The sequence below is a fragment of the Mollisia scopiformis genome, assembly GCF_001500285.1.
Source record: "Mollisia scopiformis unplaced genomic scaffold LY89scaffold_15, whole genome shotgun sequence".
Taxonomy (NCBI): domain Eukaryota; kingdom Fungi; phylum Ascomycota; class Leotiomycetes; order Helotiales; family Mollisiaceae; genus Mollisia; species Mollisia scopiformis.
Window position 1 is genome coordinate 1,183,696 of NW_017263595.1, and position 15,687 is coordinate 1,199,382.

At 47.3% G+C, this 15,687-nt stretch overlaps 6 protein-coding genes across 6 annotated transcripts; 3 read left to right on the forward strand and 3 right to left on the reverse strand.

Moving 5' to 3' along the window:
- Positions 1–1,163: 1,163 nt before the first annotated feature.
- LY89DRAFT_116129 (ornithine decarboxylase) lies at positions 1,164–3,049 on the reverse strand. The gene is made up of 3 exons (XM_018205109.1): positions 2,892–3,049; positions 2,514–2,837; positions 1,164–2,466 (listed from the first exon to the last, which is right to left on the reverse strand). The coding sequence occupies exons 2-3, from the start codon at positions 2,794–2,796 to the stop codon at positions 1,412–1,414; spliced, it is 1,338 nt and encodes a 445-aa protein (XP_018069887.1). The 5' UTR covers positions 2,797–2,837; positions 2,892–3,049; the 3' UTR covers positions 1,164–1,411.
- A 1,393-nt stretch (positions 3,050–4,442) lies between these two features.
- Positions 4,443–7,935, reverse strand: LY89DRAFT_619515 (presequence protease-like protein). Its single transcript, XM_018210881.1, has 2 exons — positions 7,490–7,935; positions 4,443–7,442 (listed from the first exon to the last, which is right to left on the reverse strand). The coding sequence occupies exons 1-2, from the start codon at positions 7,777–7,779 to the stop codon at positions 4,646–4,648; spliced, it is 3,087 nt and encodes a 1,028-aa protein (XP_018069888.1). The 5' UTR covers positions 7,780–7,935; the 3' UTR covers positions 4,443–4,645.
- Positions 7,936–8,357: 422 nt separating this feature from the next.
- LY89DRAFT_588557 (uncharacterized protein) lies at positions 8,358–10,258 on the forward strand (the record flags this gene model as incomplete). The annotated part of the gene is made up of 5 exons (XM_018209488.1): positions 8,358–8,625; positions 8,884–9,155; positions 9,209–9,357; positions 9,405–9,648; positions 9,797–10,258. 5 exons carry the CDS (start codon positions 8,358–8,360, stop codon positions 10,256–10,258), a joined length of 1,395 nt encoding a protein of 464 aa, XP_018069889.1.
- Positions 10,259–10,503: 245 nt separating this feature from the next.
- Positions 10,504–12,190, forward strand: LY89DRAFT_116104 (uncharacterized protein). The gene has a single exon (XM_018205108.1). The coding sequence runs from the start codon at positions 10,749–10,751 to the stop codon at positions 12,084–12,086; it is 1,338 nt and encodes a 445-aa protein (XP_018069890.1). The 5' UTR covers positions 10,504–10,748; the 3' UTR covers positions 12,087–12,190.
- Positions 12,191–12,271: 81 nt separating this feature from the next.
- LY89DRAFT_619523 (2-nitropropane dioxygenase) lies at positions 12,272–13,482 on the reverse strand. Its single transcript, XM_018210882.1, has one exon. The coding sequence runs from the start codon at positions 13,344–13,346 to the stop codon at positions 12,294–12,296; it is 1,053 nt and encodes a 350-aa protein (XP_018069891.1). The 5' UTR covers positions 13,347–13,482; the 3' UTR covers positions 12,272–12,293.
- Positions 13,483–14,256: 774 nt separating this feature from the next.
- LY89DRAFT_783667 (uncharacterized protein) lies at positions 14,257–15,322 on the forward strand (the record flags this gene model as incomplete). Its single annotated transcript, XM_018222708.1, has 2 exons — positions 14,257–14,475; positions 14,522–15,322. Exons 1-2 carry the CDS (start codon positions 14,290–14,292, stop codon positions 15,320–15,322), a joined length of 987 nt encoding a protein of 328 aa, XP_018069892.1. The 5' UTR covers positions 14,257–14,289.
- Between the last annotated feature and the right edge of the window lie 365 nt (positions 15,323–15,687).

Sequence of the window (15,687 nt, forward strand, 5' to 3'; positions counted from 1 at the left end):
ATGCTTTCCAAAGTAGGTGAATATTACGACATTCCGAGTCCAAAGTTCTCCAGATGAGGACGGATATTGCAGAGAGTAAAATCATTCAACCATTCCTCGTCAACGACACTATCACGACAATCGTCTCTCTCTGGCGCGATAGTGATTATAATGCTCAAAGTATGTTTTTCGCCCACCAAAGTTCACTATTTGCAGATTTGTTTATTAACAAATTACTTACACTTTTTAGCTTGATCGCAATATCGATCTAGCTTTGCAAAACGTTGGCATAGACCAAGTGATTGGTACTCTCGATCTGCTCCGATGCCATAGGCAAGTCAAATGCCTTGGAAACGGTCTTTTGAATCAATCTTCGACGTTGCTGGGTCTTCTCATTCCACCCATTAAATAGCTTCAGAGTCTCCTCGAGAAGCTTCTCTCTTTCAGCAATCTTTGCAGCCCTGTCTGCCAACTCCTTCTGCGGGTCCTCATCAACGGAGAGATCTCCTCCCTAGGAGCATAATTCTTCCAAGCTGTTCCTGCTACGTCGACCTCCGTCAACAGCCAAGTCAAATCTTCGATTGAACTTGTGAAAGCCCAGACCAGCAGCAACTACTTTCAACTCTCTTTCTCTCACTCCTTCACACCTTTCATCCAACCTCTCACTTGTCCTCTTCTCGTGTTGACCAGACGATTCCCCTGGCACTGGGAGAGTCATTTCCTTGCAACCTTCACTTCACCCGCTATACCCGCTGGAGCTGCCTCCACGGTCAGATCCTCAGCAAAGCCTTCCCGGCCACAGTCAATCTTTCTCTCTCGAGTTGATTTGAACTGCCCCAGTTACAACGACTTGGCGGAGTAGACAATGAAACCGTGAGATCACAAATGAACGAGTCGCTAAATTGCTTGGCGTTAACTCGTTCAAGCCTTTGCTGCTGAAGGCGGACAAGCTTTGTGTTTGGTCCTACTTGCGATTGTTCAACAAATCCGAGTTGAACAAGATCGTTCCACAAGTCATGGGCCCAGATATTGAGGACACCTCGGATGAATGGCATGCTATGAGGAGTTGGTGCTTGTCAAACTTTCGGCACTATCAATACAACACACTTGAAGTTGCCTACACTTCCAGAGCGAAGGTGGAGGCGGGTCGTAGTTCACATCACATATCAAGAGCAGTGAAAGGACTCGCTTCTATGTACTTCATTGCTACCAAACGAATGTATGCGCGTATATCAGTCTGAAGACCTCTACAATTGTGGCGCGAAATCTAATTCTCACATGCACGTCTTCCCCATTTTCATCTTCCGTGTGCAGACCTCAATGCAGAATAGAAATCTAAACTGAAAATCAAATGAAAAGCAGAAAAAACTTGTATTCTTATCTCTCAGCATCGATACTGTAAGTCTCGAACCCCATTTTTAGTCGCCTTCTCCTACAGACCCAACAAAGCTCTAGCCCCAGGCTCGGATGCAACATAAATAACGTCATGTGCGTCACTGAAACCGTTAAATCTCGTAGCAGAGCACTTGGTGTAAGCGCCCATGTCCTGGAAATAGAGCCAGTCGCCAACATCAAGATTGTGATCAAAGCGAATGCTCTCAGCAATGCGGTCAATGCCATCGCAGGTTGGCCCCCAGATTGAGTACTCGATGCCATCGGTAGAAGCATGGCTATCAATAGTGTCGTAGTAGGTGTGGTCACCTGTGCGAAGAACTTGAGTGACGGGGTGTTGGTGGTCAAACATGATGCTAGAGAAATTGCCGTAGAGCCCGTCGTTAAGGTACAGCATGTAGCTCTTCTCGCCGCGAGATGGATCCTCGATTGTACGGCGTGCAATGACGTGGCAAGCAAGAGTGAAGGCTGAGGAGACGTAATAGCGGCCTGGCTCGCTGATGATATTGATGTGAGATGGCATGTACTCGTCCAATGCATCTCGAAGGACAGCAGCCATTGCCTCGAAAGTCTCGCCAGTGAAGCCACCGCCTACATCGAGTGTGTGTAGGTTGAATCCATAGGCTTCGGCTTGGTTAAAGACGGTGCGTGCATCTTGAACTGCTTTGAGGAAAGCAAGAGGGTCGGATGCTCCAGAGCCAACATGGAAACTGACACCAACAACATTCAGCTCAAGGTCCTTGGCAAGAGCGAGGAGCTCATCGGTGACATCCATGGCAGCTCCAAACTTAAGACTGAGGCGGCACAAGCTAGAGGAATCATCGGTAGAAATGCGAAGGAAAAGCTCAGCTCCCGGGAACAGCTTCTTGATCTTATAAAGCTCATCGGTGTTGTCGAATGTCATTTGCTTGACTCCGTGGTCTTTCGCGTAGCGCACGTAAGAATTTGTCTTGCAAGGTTGTGCATATATAATACGACTTGGATCAACGTCCATCTTGAGGACTTGTTCGATTTCGGCCTTGGAGGCGCAATCAAAGCCCGTGCCCAGCTCTGCAAGGAGGCGGATGACCTGGGGGTCGGGGTTGCATTTGACAGCTACGAACAGTTAGCTTGCGCCACATTCTGCAGAAGAAGTGTCTCACCATAGAAAGGCTTAACGCGGGGTAGATTCAACTTCCACCTCATGTGTTGCCGGTAGACCTCGCCGAGATCAGCTACGAAGAAGGTATCTTCTTCGCCTGCCTCGCAGACATTATGATCGATACTTTCAATTCTCCCCTTCAAAGCATCTCCTATCAACTTCTTTGGTGTATTCACGCCATAATTGTTGTGCTCGACATAGTTATTCTTCGAATTCTCAAAGAATGAATGAACACTCGTAAGACTTGGTATGGTTTCAAGGGATTGGATGGCGGAAGGTGACATATCCTCGAGAATATCGAGGGTTGTAAATTGAGATTTTTGATCTTTGGTTCTAGTTAGCTTGGTGGGAAAATTCTTCAGTGGCAAGGACGACTCACTTTTGCTTTGAAGTTGTGTTAGGGAGGTCTGTATCGATCAGATCCTGTAGTGATCTGACGAGGTCGGCTCGACTCTTCCTCGACGAGAGGAAGAACCTCTAAACCCGTCCTATGCGGCAGCTGAAAACTTGGGGAAGGAATGAGGTTGTTATAGGGCGAATCAAACAAAAGTCGCTCAAGTTGTTTAGACTGCAACAGCAGGAGGAGGTAGGTCGTTGATGATGTGTCGGTTAGGTCGAAGGGAGTAATCTTGATCAGATACTAAGCTTGCGGCTGCTGGAGCCGTGGTGTAGTGTTTTGCCTTTGCAAGGACCAAAGGCAGGTCCGAGGTATTATTTCCAGGTTGAATCGATGTGATCTGCCGTTCGAAGAGTTAGCTTTGGTATTGAAATCCCTCACGTCTTCGCTTTCGGGTATCAAATAGCTGTTGGGCACAATGGGGCAAAGCGCAGTTGAATCACCGCTTCTTGCGCGGGACCAGAATAAGCACTTACCGATTTGGTTGGAGAGAGATAAGTTCCACAGTGCTGATTCCAATGGGTAGAATGGTCAATGGGACCAGGTAGCAGATCGTATCTAGAGATTTTGGGGGATTTCTTCGAGTTGTCGAAGATGTGGTGTTTTGATTAGGGAGGTTCGAGGGGAAGGAAATTTTGGTGGGCAGTGTTCGCGCTAGAAACTTAGCCGCGGAATCCTTGCTCCGCTGCATCAAAATCACTCACACATGCACAGTCATTCGGTGAGCCATTTTGTTCCGAGACCTTTCACAATCCAGAAGCTGTGGAGAAATAATGCAGTTACAGAACGTATCTTGAATTTGGAAAATACCACAAAATACTCGGGAAATTAGAATTTTCTCCGTGCCACTATGACGTCTTCAATTCAGGGGTAAAATTCCTTAGCGAGCACACGACAGAACACAACGGTGCGGTGGCGGCTACTTTGTCTAGCGCAGTCAATGTCCCAAGATTTAGAGGAAATGGGATGTTCTCGAAAGTATGTCTCTGAGATCTGCCTGGTGCTACACAAGGCAGGAACTTCAACAAATGCTAGGAATACAATCTTACCATAAAGAAGAATCGTCAAGCATATTCGCCTTTGCTGAGAGGAAACAAACCATAAATCCACCTCGTCACTGCCGGGACTACTACAGAAGTCGCAAAATCATTTCCCTCATATCAAAGCGTCAAAAGAAACGGTTTGTCCTCTCATCTTTAGTCCGCCGTCCCACAACTCCAGGACAACAGGTCTGAAATAGACGGAGATCACAATCCCGAAACGCACGACCTCGAGGGTCAGGTTAGGAGACCGATATCTTGCTCTTGCGCTAGCCCGAAGGCTTAACTAGTGATCTGCCAGTCATTGAAGGGACTGGAGACGTATTATCTGCTCGCAGCGCGTTGAAAAGAAATGGCTCACGACCTCGGCTTACCTTTTGTTGATCCTTGAAAGGGACCCGGAGAATAGGATGGATGCTTGCATGACGGGAATAATGTCGAGTCCATGCAGTATGACTCGAGAATATGTCGTGTAACAAGATAGTGGGAGGAAATATATCTCAACTCGTGACCCGATAGTCTGAGAACGCGCTTGCGGTAGAAAGTACAAAAATAAAATCATGATATTATATCGTAATAGTATGTCTTCTGATTCCTGGACTCATTCATCCCAGCTTTTGTACAAACGCCGCTAAATGCAGGAGTGGAATACAGTAGTGTACAGTCAAAGTACATGTACAGATTTGTACAGATCGCTCATGAACCCAAAGCAGCTTGCTTCACATCTTCTTCATCCAAGATCTCGGGTTCTTGTGAAGAGATTCCCATGTCTCTTGTTTCCCATGTACCGTCGACCCAAGGCTTCTTCTCACCAAGGAAGACAAGTCTACCTTCGTCCTTTGCTAGAGCATCAACAATATATTTTTGCGCAACCTCTCGGACTTGATGTTTCGTCACATCTAACAATTGCTCTCGTCTTCTTTGCAACATTTCATCGGTGATTCCAGATGCAAAACGATGCATGCCCTCGGAACTTACAGCTTGAGGGGCGTCGACACCTTGGAAGACAGATAACTTTGCTTCTTCAAGGTCACGATCCGTCCATTGTTTCTCGACAGCCCATTGGCCTGCATTACGCATGATGGACATTGTATTCTGGGGATTGGGATCTCGGTAAGAGTAGAGGCCAAAGACACCATCAAGCCCAACAGAGTACGCACCGCCTCCATAAGCACCACCTTTTTCTCGAATCTCATGATGCAGGTGCTTATGCGTCAACAGTTGAGAGAGGATCTGCAGGGGTGCACCAGCTGGTGATGTATATGAAACTGTAGGAAGGGCTAGAGCACCATAATATACTTGGTAAGGTAACGGAAAGAAGGTCTTGGTGTTCCTGGAGAAGTCGGGCGTCGGCATCTTGAGAGACACAGAGTCATTCCTGGGTAGGGATGAGATGAAGTTTTGCAGCGCTGCTTCATTGGTCGAGACGCTTTCGGATCCACAGGTGACAGCTGTCCGGAATGTATTCGTTCCAGCAAAAGCCATCTTCTGAATCGTCTTGAGCTTTTCAATAACATCTGCGAGTCCGTCCTCTTCTGGCCTAGACGCAAGAGATGTCACTAACTTGACCTGTGAAAGACCTCCAACTTGCTCCTTCGCTCTGAAGTAACTTGTCAGACCTGCGTGAGCATAGCTTCTTGCATAGGAATGGCCAGATGATGCGATGTTGTTCACAGCACCATCTGCAGCTCCTTGCAACAGCTGTCGAATTTGGGATTGCGCTTCTGGACTGTCGAAATTTGTTTCTAGAACAAGTTTGCGGAGCAGACTGAACATTTCGGGAACATTTCGGTCCAGTACTGTTCCCGCAAAGCTCAGCCCTTCAGTTGATGATCTAAAGTCTGTTGGTGATGAAGAGCCATAATACGAAACAGATATTCCTCCAGTCTTGAGCTTTATAAGGTCTTCAAGTTGTTCCATCGTCATATCTTTCGTCCCAAGTCGCATTATGGCGTCGGTAAAGAGTGGGGTCAGAGCTCTCAATTCCTCTGGCAGATCCTTGAACAAATTGATGGCTCGGAAGTATGTCAGACCATTGGTCGGAGCTTCACGCCACTGCACGTCAACGTTATCGACTTTGCCCTCACGAACGTCAATGATTTCTTTTTGTCGTGGGATATCTTTGACATAAACGCTTGGTAGACAGCTCAGATCCTCGGTCATGGTCTTGCCTTGTTCTTGGAGAAGTACCAACTCCTGCTTCTCTAATAGAGCTCGAGCTTCTGGTTGTCCACCTGCAGTCTCTACCACTTCTTCGATTTTGTTCGCCAAACGAGTCGCCTCTTCTTTGACAAGCTCATCTCCATAAATAGCAGACGGTGTCATTGTAAATGTAAGGGTACGGTCATTCAGCAGATATTTTCCCAACAGGCCTTCGAGGTAGCCTCCCTTTGCAAACTCCGCCTCAAATGCCGAAACAGTATCATTCCAGGCAAGAGAGTCAAAAGGATCAACTCCTTGAAACCATGAAGGCTTCAATCTTTGCAAAAGGCCCATCCCGAACTTGGCTGTCTTGTGTTTTAACGAAATCTCCAGCTGATGAAGGTATCCATCAACCTTAGACTTCTCAAAACCAGTAGAGCGGACTTCCTCGAAGGTCTTATGGATGGCGCTCTTAACCTTTTCTACATCGGCTTCTTTTACACCAGTCAGACCAATGGAGAATATCCCCACTCTTCCTGAACCATCAAAGCCACTATTAGGACTCCAGTCCGTACCAAGACCCGCCTCGATCAGGTTTTTGTACAGTGGCGATCCGTATCCGTCCATGAGCAGAGCTGACATAATCCCAAGAGAAAATGTCTCTAGAATGTTCGTAGCGTCTCCCATCAACCAGGACGTAGATGTCTTATATTGCATATCCTTGTCCACCAAAGGATCAATAGGGCCAGGCACAGTAACACTCAGTGGTCCATTACTCAAATCGATAGGTTTTCGAATTTCCATATCTCCTTGGATGCGCTCGAACGCACTCAACTGGGCGTTGACTTCGTGTAGGTGGTCTGCAAGAGGCATATCTCCATAAGTGAAGACCTTCGCGTTGCTTGGGTGGTAGTGTTCGGCATGGAACTTCTTCAATTGGTCGTAGGTCAAGTCTGTCATCTTCTGAGGATCTCCACCCGAGTTGTTGATGGCTGGGAAAATGGCATCTTGAAATCTGATGTAGAAGAGATAGCCAGCATCAGACATTTGCCCTTTCATCTCATTGTAGACCACGCCCTTGAATACCAAATTATTGTCCTCTGGCTTCGCAGACCCGCTGGAAATAGCTTGTGGGTTCTCGGGGCCTATCCTCCACCCCTCTTGAGTGAAATCGCTCTGCTTCAACAGCGGATGTAATGTCGCATCGAGGTACACTGACATAAGGTTCTTGAAGTCTTGCTCGTTGGTCGTGGCGAAGGGATAGAAAGTATGGTCGGAAGCAGTAAACGCATTCATGAAATTCGAGAGTGTTCGCGGTAACATCTTGAAGAATGGATCACGTATGGGATATCTACAAGTTCTCAGCACAGCTCATATTTCAGACCAGGTTCTAACTACTTTTCACTCCCACATAGTGTTGTATGCTCGAGGATATGGGGGATTCCTGTATCGTCCGGAGGATTCGTCTTGAAGCCGATGGAGAACACATTATTCTTGTCGTCCCGTGCAACGTGTAGGTAGTCTGCTCCAGTCTTGTCGTGCTGCAGATGTAGAGCTGTTAATTCCAGTTCGGGGACATGCTTCGAACGGAGAAGGGTAAAGCCATGGAGCTTCTCCCCAGGCTTGGGATATTGGGCAAGCTCGGTCACTGCTTTTCGCACAGCGCCTTTGGAAGCGTTTCGTAACATCCTGTTGTATTGTCGGTGGCAGGAGTTGTGCTTGTGTCGGCACAGGTCGTGCAGGAGCGGGAAGTGAAGGATGAGCGATACAGTCCAATATTTTGATAGCTCGCCTAAAAGCTCTGAAAATTGTTACCAAAAGGCTTACATAAATCATTGATGTCACAGACTCCAATCAACAGCAAGGATAGCACTTCTAGCAGCATTTCTCGAAAATTATAGTTCCCTTAGAGAGACTCCAGAGGTCATACGGACCCAATAATAGACATATTTTTTCCGTTCTCCATTGTTGTATTGGTCATTCTGCTGTCTCTCGCGTGCACAACTCAGATTGACCGGATCTTCCTTTTTCGCCTCTCCTCTCTTTGAAACGGCAAGCTGGGCCGGACTAGTCTCGATTGGAAATAAGCTCTTCTGCAACACATCTCCTCCAGACAAAAGCCGATAGGAGTGCAAGTTGATGGGTGTACAGAAGTACCAGGACACGAGCTTTACCTTGCGCCGCATCTATCCTTTGGTCATCAGAAGCTGAGCACACGCTGCCCAGCTCTGAGTCTCAAGCCACGACTGATCCTCTCGAATGCACCATGTCGACCTCTGTTAATTCGACCCTACCCGCGAGCTCGAGGACCCCATCGATACCTGCAACCCATACTCCAGAGTCTGCATACACAAATGGACATCAACATGTTCACCACCATGATATGGGTGCGCATTCCGGATCGGGAAACATGGGGAAGAAGGGGAAACAGAAGAAAGCTACGGACCCGACAGAGGCTTCGAACTTGATCGCGGCCAAGATATCGCAACTGGAGTCCGATGCTGCGGGTGACAAGGAGCAAGAGGCTGAAATTGGTTGGTTACGCCATCTCATCTATTGTGTTTGCGCGGTTTTGATCGATGTATGGGCATGCGAGAGGATCCGTCAGAAGTCACTCTGCGTGGCAAGCGCTGTTACTTGGCTCCCGCCCCTCGTGAACCATGAACATGTTCCGGGCGACTACTTCTGAATGAGCTGCGCCTTGACTATGCCTATGCAAATCTCATCCGGAGTTCTCGTTGAAAGACTTTGCACACCATGTGATAAACTTTTACTGACTTTGCATCTTGAAGAACGAGAAAGACGAAAGTATGCTCGAGAGCTGAACAACCTCACTGGGAAAATGGACGACTTGCAAAGGATCGATACGTTGCAGACCCGCGTCTCCGAGCTCTTCACAAATATGAAGCGTCTGGAGCGAGAGAACCAGAAGAACAAGAAACGGGGCGATCAACTTCAAAAGGAGAGAGACCATGCTAGAACAGACTTCACCAAACAAACCAGCCTGAGGGAAAAGCTCGAGAAACTCTGCAGAGAACTTCAAAAAGAGAACAATCGACTCAAGGTTCGACTGGCCTGGACATGGACGCTTCGTGGAGATATGCTGATATGGGATAGAACGAGAATAAGACTCTACAGGATACCGAGAAAGAGAATCATGCAGGTTGGGATGAGAAGTTCAAGCAAGTTTTATGGCAATTGCAAGATTATCAAGAAGCCAAAGATCATCCGCAAGCTCAGGTTGTCAATATCGAAATGGACGAGCTGTAAGCTACCTTGGAAGATATCGAAGGATGGTCTAACACTATGTTAGGTTCAAACAGCGCTTCAAATCCTTGATCGATCAATATGAGCTTCGCGAGCTTCACTTCCACGCTTTACTCCGATCAAAAGAATTAGAAGTTCAGTACAATATCGGCCGTTTTGATCGGGAGAAGAAGTTAGCAGAGACAGAGAATTCAAGGTCGCGCGCGTTAAATGCACAGGTCTTGACTTTCTCCAAGACAGAAACCGAATTGCGAAATCAGCTCAATATCTACGTCGAGAAGTTCAAGCAGGTACGTACGATTCTCTGAGAATCCACACTATGGTTGTCATTGCTATCTATATTCTTCATATATATCAATATTTCGTGTAACTAATATCCGCTAGGTGGAAGATACTCTGAACAACAGCAATGACTTGTTCTTAACTTTTCGGAAGGAGATGGAGGAAATGTCCAAGAAGACAAAGCGACTGGAGAAGGAGAACATGAATTTAACGAGGAAACAAGACCTTACTAACCAGAATATCTTGAAGATGGCAGAAGAACGTACCAAGACCAACGAGGAACTCAAGGAGATGCGGAAGAAGAATGATAAACTGACTAGTATCATCAACCAGATGCAGAAGCAGGGAAGAGGGGTAGCTGGTGGAATGGCAGGTATGGTGGCAGGAAGTCAAGAGGGGGAATACGTTGAGGGGGAAACGGAAAGTGATTACGAATACGAAGACGAGGAAGGCGAAGATGGTGATGGCGAGGAGGATGATGAAGATCATGGTAGTGAAGTCGATTATAATGAGGACACTGAGGAGGAGGTCCAACTTCAAGGTCCGAAGCCATTTGGCCCAGTTCCCCCACCGACATTGGCTACAAATGGGGTTGCTGCGAATGGTGTCAAGCATTAATAGGTTCCTTGGGCGGTACGCTCTGTATTACATATCTGTCTGATTGGGCTTGCTTGGACTTTGCTCCTGGTACTTATTTGCTCGACTTCAACAGCGTCACTCAATCGATTAGCCTGGACATGAGTCAAAGACATTCATGTCTGAAGTCTACATAAAATGCTTGAACCACCCGTTCGACTTTGATAGCACATCTTCTTCCAAATCAATATCTACCTAGGTAAGAATAAAACATTCACTGCACCTCCTTGGTAATCAGCCTTGCTACAAGGCTGCCCCGCTTAGATCCCGGGCGAGCCAATGACATAAGTGTACATCATTTACGTCGCTGGGCCTCATGCGACATCTTCCACATTAAATTCCACCGACGATAGGACATTGTGTTATAACATCGGATATGTCTCGCGACATCTCTAGACAGGTCTCCTACATTCCAACTCGATAGATGATCCAACCTTCAATGACCTAATCTCCATCATCCAAAGCCTTAACAATGGCACCTCTCCTCGAAGATCCCCGAATCCGACAGACCTGGAACCAGATCTCGCAGAACGCCGAATCTGCAACTGAGAATGCTGCTGCGGGGATTTGGACGTTTCAACATACATACATCAACCCATGCTTATCCTCAATCGCGTCCAACTTCGAACAGTGTACCGGACATTGTTGTGGGGATAGAGAGGAACGCGCCCGACGGTTGCGAGATAGAGGACGGACAAGAGGCAGAGCTGAATTAAGCTTCGACTTCTACGACGATTGGGACGAAGATGAAAGTCATGGTAATAGAGGAGTGTTAGGAGGCTGGGGAAATGATGAATTGGATCGTTTGCTTGCTGGAAGTGGTTCGCATAGCGGCCCAAGTGATCAAGCACCACGGCGAAAACGCGGGATGAGTTATGGTACAAGACCGAGAAGGAAAAGTCTGGATCCAGATCCGACTGTCATACCGAGTACAAGTGCTTTGGGATTTCTAGGTCGACTACCATTCAAGCTAGGTGGCACGTTGAGATATAAGCCCAGCGCGGCAGATTTACAAGATCACCCAGGAGCACGAGGCACCGAGATTAGGGAGGAGGAGGGCGAGCCCTTGATGTCGGATCACAGTGATGACGAGAGACCAGGAACGAAAGGTCACACCAGAAACCGCAGCTCTACAGCGAGCTCTGGTGAAACATCAGATTCATTCAGATCTCGAGGCGACCTATTTCCAAGCGACGGAGAAGACGATGCAGTTCCTCTGGATGACGAGTTTGCGATGGTGCTTGAGAGAAGAATGACCAATACAGTTCCCGATGATAGGAGCAGTGGAAAGACAAAGAGTAGCAAGGGCAAGAGGCCCTCTGCGCCCAGGACTCTTTCGAGGACATTGTCTAGGACAACACAATCATCACAAACGAGACCTGGACTCGGTCAACGGGCGAGCTCTTCATCATTACCACATACTCCTGACATTACGAGCCCTAGCGTAGTTGAGGTGCCATCATTGACGGATTTGCAGCAAGAAGAAGAGAGAGTGCGACTTGAGGAAGAGCAAGAAGTAGAGAGGAAACGGCAAGCTGCTGTTAAACTAGCAATGGAACGTGGCCTTCATGCTGGAGAGGGCTCTGAAACAACCATCACAGAGTCGAAGGTAGATCCTCCAACAGTTGCAAGCATCGAGGCAGAAGCTCCAGGTCCAGATGAAAGTACCGACATCGTGGTGGATACTCCGCAATCTGTTGACGTTCCTGTCACACACTCTTCAGCTCCTGTTACGACTAACTCGGACAAGGAAAGTCGACCTCCAATGGAAACCGAGTTTGTGCCTGCTAGGTTACCACATTTTAGTTGAGCAGGTCTTGCATTATAGCAATTCCTCAAATAACACAAGTCTACACTTCCGAGAGGTCTTTGGGTGGTTGTAGATGAATGGCGTTATATATAGCATGCGAAGTGCTCGCTGCTGGCGGATTTGGTGTTTTTATGGAGCTAGGTCAATGAACAGATCCGCACAGCTTCTAGTCTTACGAAACTTGTGTAATATATATTCTTATTATCCTCACAACTTGCTTCGTCCTCCTAAGAATGTCTGTCCTTGTTTCAACATCTCAACTGCTTCTGAGACCATTTCATCCACAATCTGCTTTGCTGGTTGAATGTCCTTGATGACTCCAGCTACAACACCCATCAGAAAAGGAATTTCAACATCATTTCCAGCTTCCATATCGAATTCAATGGGAACAACCCCTTTCTCTGTCAATTCTTTGATCTTCTCAGGCTCTGCTTCCCATTTGTCGACCCATTCATTTCTCCTTACTCTCAAAGGTCTGCCACTCACCACCAACGTTCTCAAAGTATCTTCAAAGTTAGCAGTAACCACACTCTCCTTATGAGCCTGACTGCAGCCTGCCTCTGTACTAGCCACAAACCTAGTACCAACCCAAACTCCAGTTGCCCCTTGCATCAAACTACTAGCCAAACTCCTTCCATTATAAATTCCTCCAGCAGCAACAACCAATGCCGTCTGTCCACCAAGCAGTTTTGGCTTATACTGCTTCGCCACATCCACTACAGCCGGAATCAGAATCGAGTTCGGAACATCACCAGTATGTCCACCACCCTCTCCTCCCTGCGCACAAACAATATCCACCCCAGCATCCAAAGCCTTCTTCGCATGTTTCGGCGCCCCAACCATATTCATAACCAAGATCCCCGCATCATGCAACCTCTTAACAACATGCGGCGGCGGGATCCCCACGGCGCTAATAAACAGCTTTGCGCCCTCTTCAATCGTCACCGTGATCAAATCATCCAATTGCCCATGCGTGTAATCATGATTCGTTTTCCTGGCTCCTTCTCCGACTTTCGGTAACGCGAGGTCGACGCCGAAGGATAGGGAGGGCGAGGAAAGGTTGGCTTTTAGCTCGTGGATGATTTCGCGGAGTTGGGTGGGTGTGTAGCCTAGGCCGCCGATACAACCAAGTCCTCCCGCGTTGGAGACTGCTGCTGCGAGGGGACCGCCGCTTGTGCGTGCCATGCCGGCGAGGAGGATTGGGTGCTTTATGTTGAGCAGCTTGGTGAGGGGTGTGGTTATGGGGCATTGGGCTGCCATTGTTTCAGGTGTTGTTTGTTGATACAGGCTTTCAGGGAGGATAAGGTTGATAGGAATGTCTGGATTCAGAGCCTACAAGAAGAGACATTGAACTATTATCTGGGGTGCATAAGCTGGATGTGGAGGAGGAGTTGAGTTGGAAGCTCGCTTGCGGTCGGATGTTTGAGTGTGGGGAAGTTACCGAGGCACGAACTTTGTTTTGCATGATGTTATTCAGGGTTCTTTTTGCTCTGGTATCAACGAACAAGCGTTCTCTGAATCCAGGGACCATAACTTCCTGTTGTATCAAACAATGGTTTTGCCTCCTGGATTATAAACAGATGCTGTTCTAATGGCTTTCTGTAGTCCTGGCTTGGGCTTTCACTAGTTTGGTCTGCTTGTGTCCAGCACTGCTTGAGCTTGATGTCGGGAAACTTTCTGTATTCTTAGGGGACGCGTGCAAGTTTCCCGTGTCCAGAAACAAGCTGTTGTACCAAATCGAAAACCCATTTGAATAGAGCAGAAAGCAGGCGCGCAGGCTCGAAGTGGTAGTCAAGCTACTTCTCTCGTTATATCTTCAGATTCTATCATTTTACATATGCGTCATCTTTTCTTTTCAACTTATACTCTTTTAAAGAGAAACCTAATCAGACCGACTTCACCAAACTGCCTTTCGAATTGCCTGAAGCGATGCAGATCACAGGCTCCTCACTAAACAAAAGTGGGGTCATGATGAACGTTACATTTCAATTTTGTCCCTAAGATGTTAATTCAAAGGTGGAGAGTTTTCCTTATATCATTAAGCAAAGTTGCATCGATATGGTGGGGCGTCGATAGTACCATGCACAACAATATCGAAGGCGATAGCTCAAGATGGCGAGACACACAAAATGGAGATAAAGTCCTGTTGCTGGCGCTCTTTCCCAAAAATATCAGGGACACAAGCTACTTCCATTCCTTCAAAATGAAGTTAAAGACGCTCTTCCTTGCTGGTTTGTCGTGTTCACCAGGTGCTAGTATATTGCCACCGTGCGAGTACTGGCAAGTTGAACCTCCTCTCAACTATTCTGATGTCCTGTACGCCGGTTGGAACCAGATTCCTGTAGAAAAAGAAGTCCTGATCTATAATGGTAGCCTCATTGGCAGGACAGTAAGTCATGTCACAAGGCCATGGACTCCAATCTGACGTTGGCCAGTATGCCCATCATCCTCAGCTCTTGGCTGTCGGAGAGACTGTATATCTGGTCCATTCAAGCGCTGTAATTGATGAAGATTCTATGGGAATGGAACTGTGGGGAGCAATGTCTCACGACGGTGGCTATACCTGGACACCCAGTCACTCTCTCCTCCCTCCTGCATTGCTTCCAAACCAAACCAATGTAGCCAACTTCAGCTACTGGTGTAATGAAGCTATTTGGCAACGAGCAATCGGAGGCCTCGCAGTCCTGGAAGTCGATTCCGAGATCTGGGGAGTTGGTGAAACGACAGACTTTTTTTGCTGGGGTGATATTGGTTCTGGAACTCGTGGTGCCGGAAGGATCGCTCGTCAGCTCTCTTCTGTGGATGGAATGCCAATCGGTGATCCGTGCTGGCTGAATCAGAACAACTGGACTTACATTGAATTGTACAATGAGACGGTCTATGGTACCAAGTACGGCATGAAGTTCTGTGACAAAGCTGCAGATATGAATGCCCAGCTTGTAGAGCCAACAAAGGTTCCAGCTTGGAGTGCTTGGCTTTACAATGACGAGTTTTATGCCGCCAACAATTGGAGCAGTCTTCAAGAAGTCACGCATGCTGTGTGGATCGAACAAAGTGATGGGCCTGGATATTGGCAAAGATTCTGGAGAGATATAAGTCCTACCAATAACTCAATGCGTGTGTGGTGGGAGATTACCTTTGACAAGGAAGGAAAGAGTTGGTACCCAGTCATCGAGGAAGAATATGGCAACAAAGTAGGACAGTTCTTCAATGTGCCGGACGAAACTAACATCTGAGCAGGTATACGAAACAAATATACCAGATGCCAAGACTAACGAACATGGGGACAAAAGTCCGTGCGTTCAGGGCATCAGAATCATGAATTTTATTAATTAATTAGCTGTAGACCAGCCACATCGCTTAATTAAGTCGTGTACCCAGAAGTCCTGCTGCTCAATAAGCCCATTGATCCATTCCTGAGGAATTTTGTCCCATTCTTCTAATACTGCTACAACCATTTGAACCTCAGTTGTTGGCTGCCTTAGGCGCCTATGGAGAGCTTGTTTTATTCTCCTCCAGCACTTCTCAATAGGATTCATATCAGGGCTAACTGCAGGATGGGGGAATAGAGTAATACCCATAGAAGTACGCCAAGTAGCAC

Excerpts from the sequence above, each read along its gene's own strand:
- LY89DRAFT_619515 (XM_018210881.1), bottom strand. The coding sequence starts at position 7,779 with ATGTTACGAAACGCTTCCAAAGGCGCTGTGCGAAAAGCAGTGACCGAG. Across the intron at positions 7,443-7,489 it reads ACACTATGTGGGAGTGAAAA|ATATCCCATACGTGATCCAT; the intron begins GTAGTTAGAACC and ends GAGAACTTGTAG.
- LY89DRAFT_619523 (XM_018210882.1), bottom strand. The coding sequence starts at position 13,346 with ATGGCAGCCCAATGCCCCATAACCACACCCCTCACCAAGCTGCTCAAC.
- LY89DRAFT_116104 (XM_018205108.1), top strand. The coding sequence starts at position 10,749 with ATGGCACCTCTCCTCGAAGATCCCCGAATCCGACAGACCTGGAACCAG.
- LY89DRAFT_116129 (XM_018205109.1), bottom strand. The coding sequence starts at position 2,796 with ATGTCACCTTCCGCCATCCAATCCCTTGAAACCATACCAAGTCTTACG. Across the intron at positions 2,467-2,513 it reads CCGCGTTAAGCCTTTCTATG|CTGTCAAATGCAACCCCGAC; the intron begins GTGAGACACTTC and ends AACTGTTCGTAG.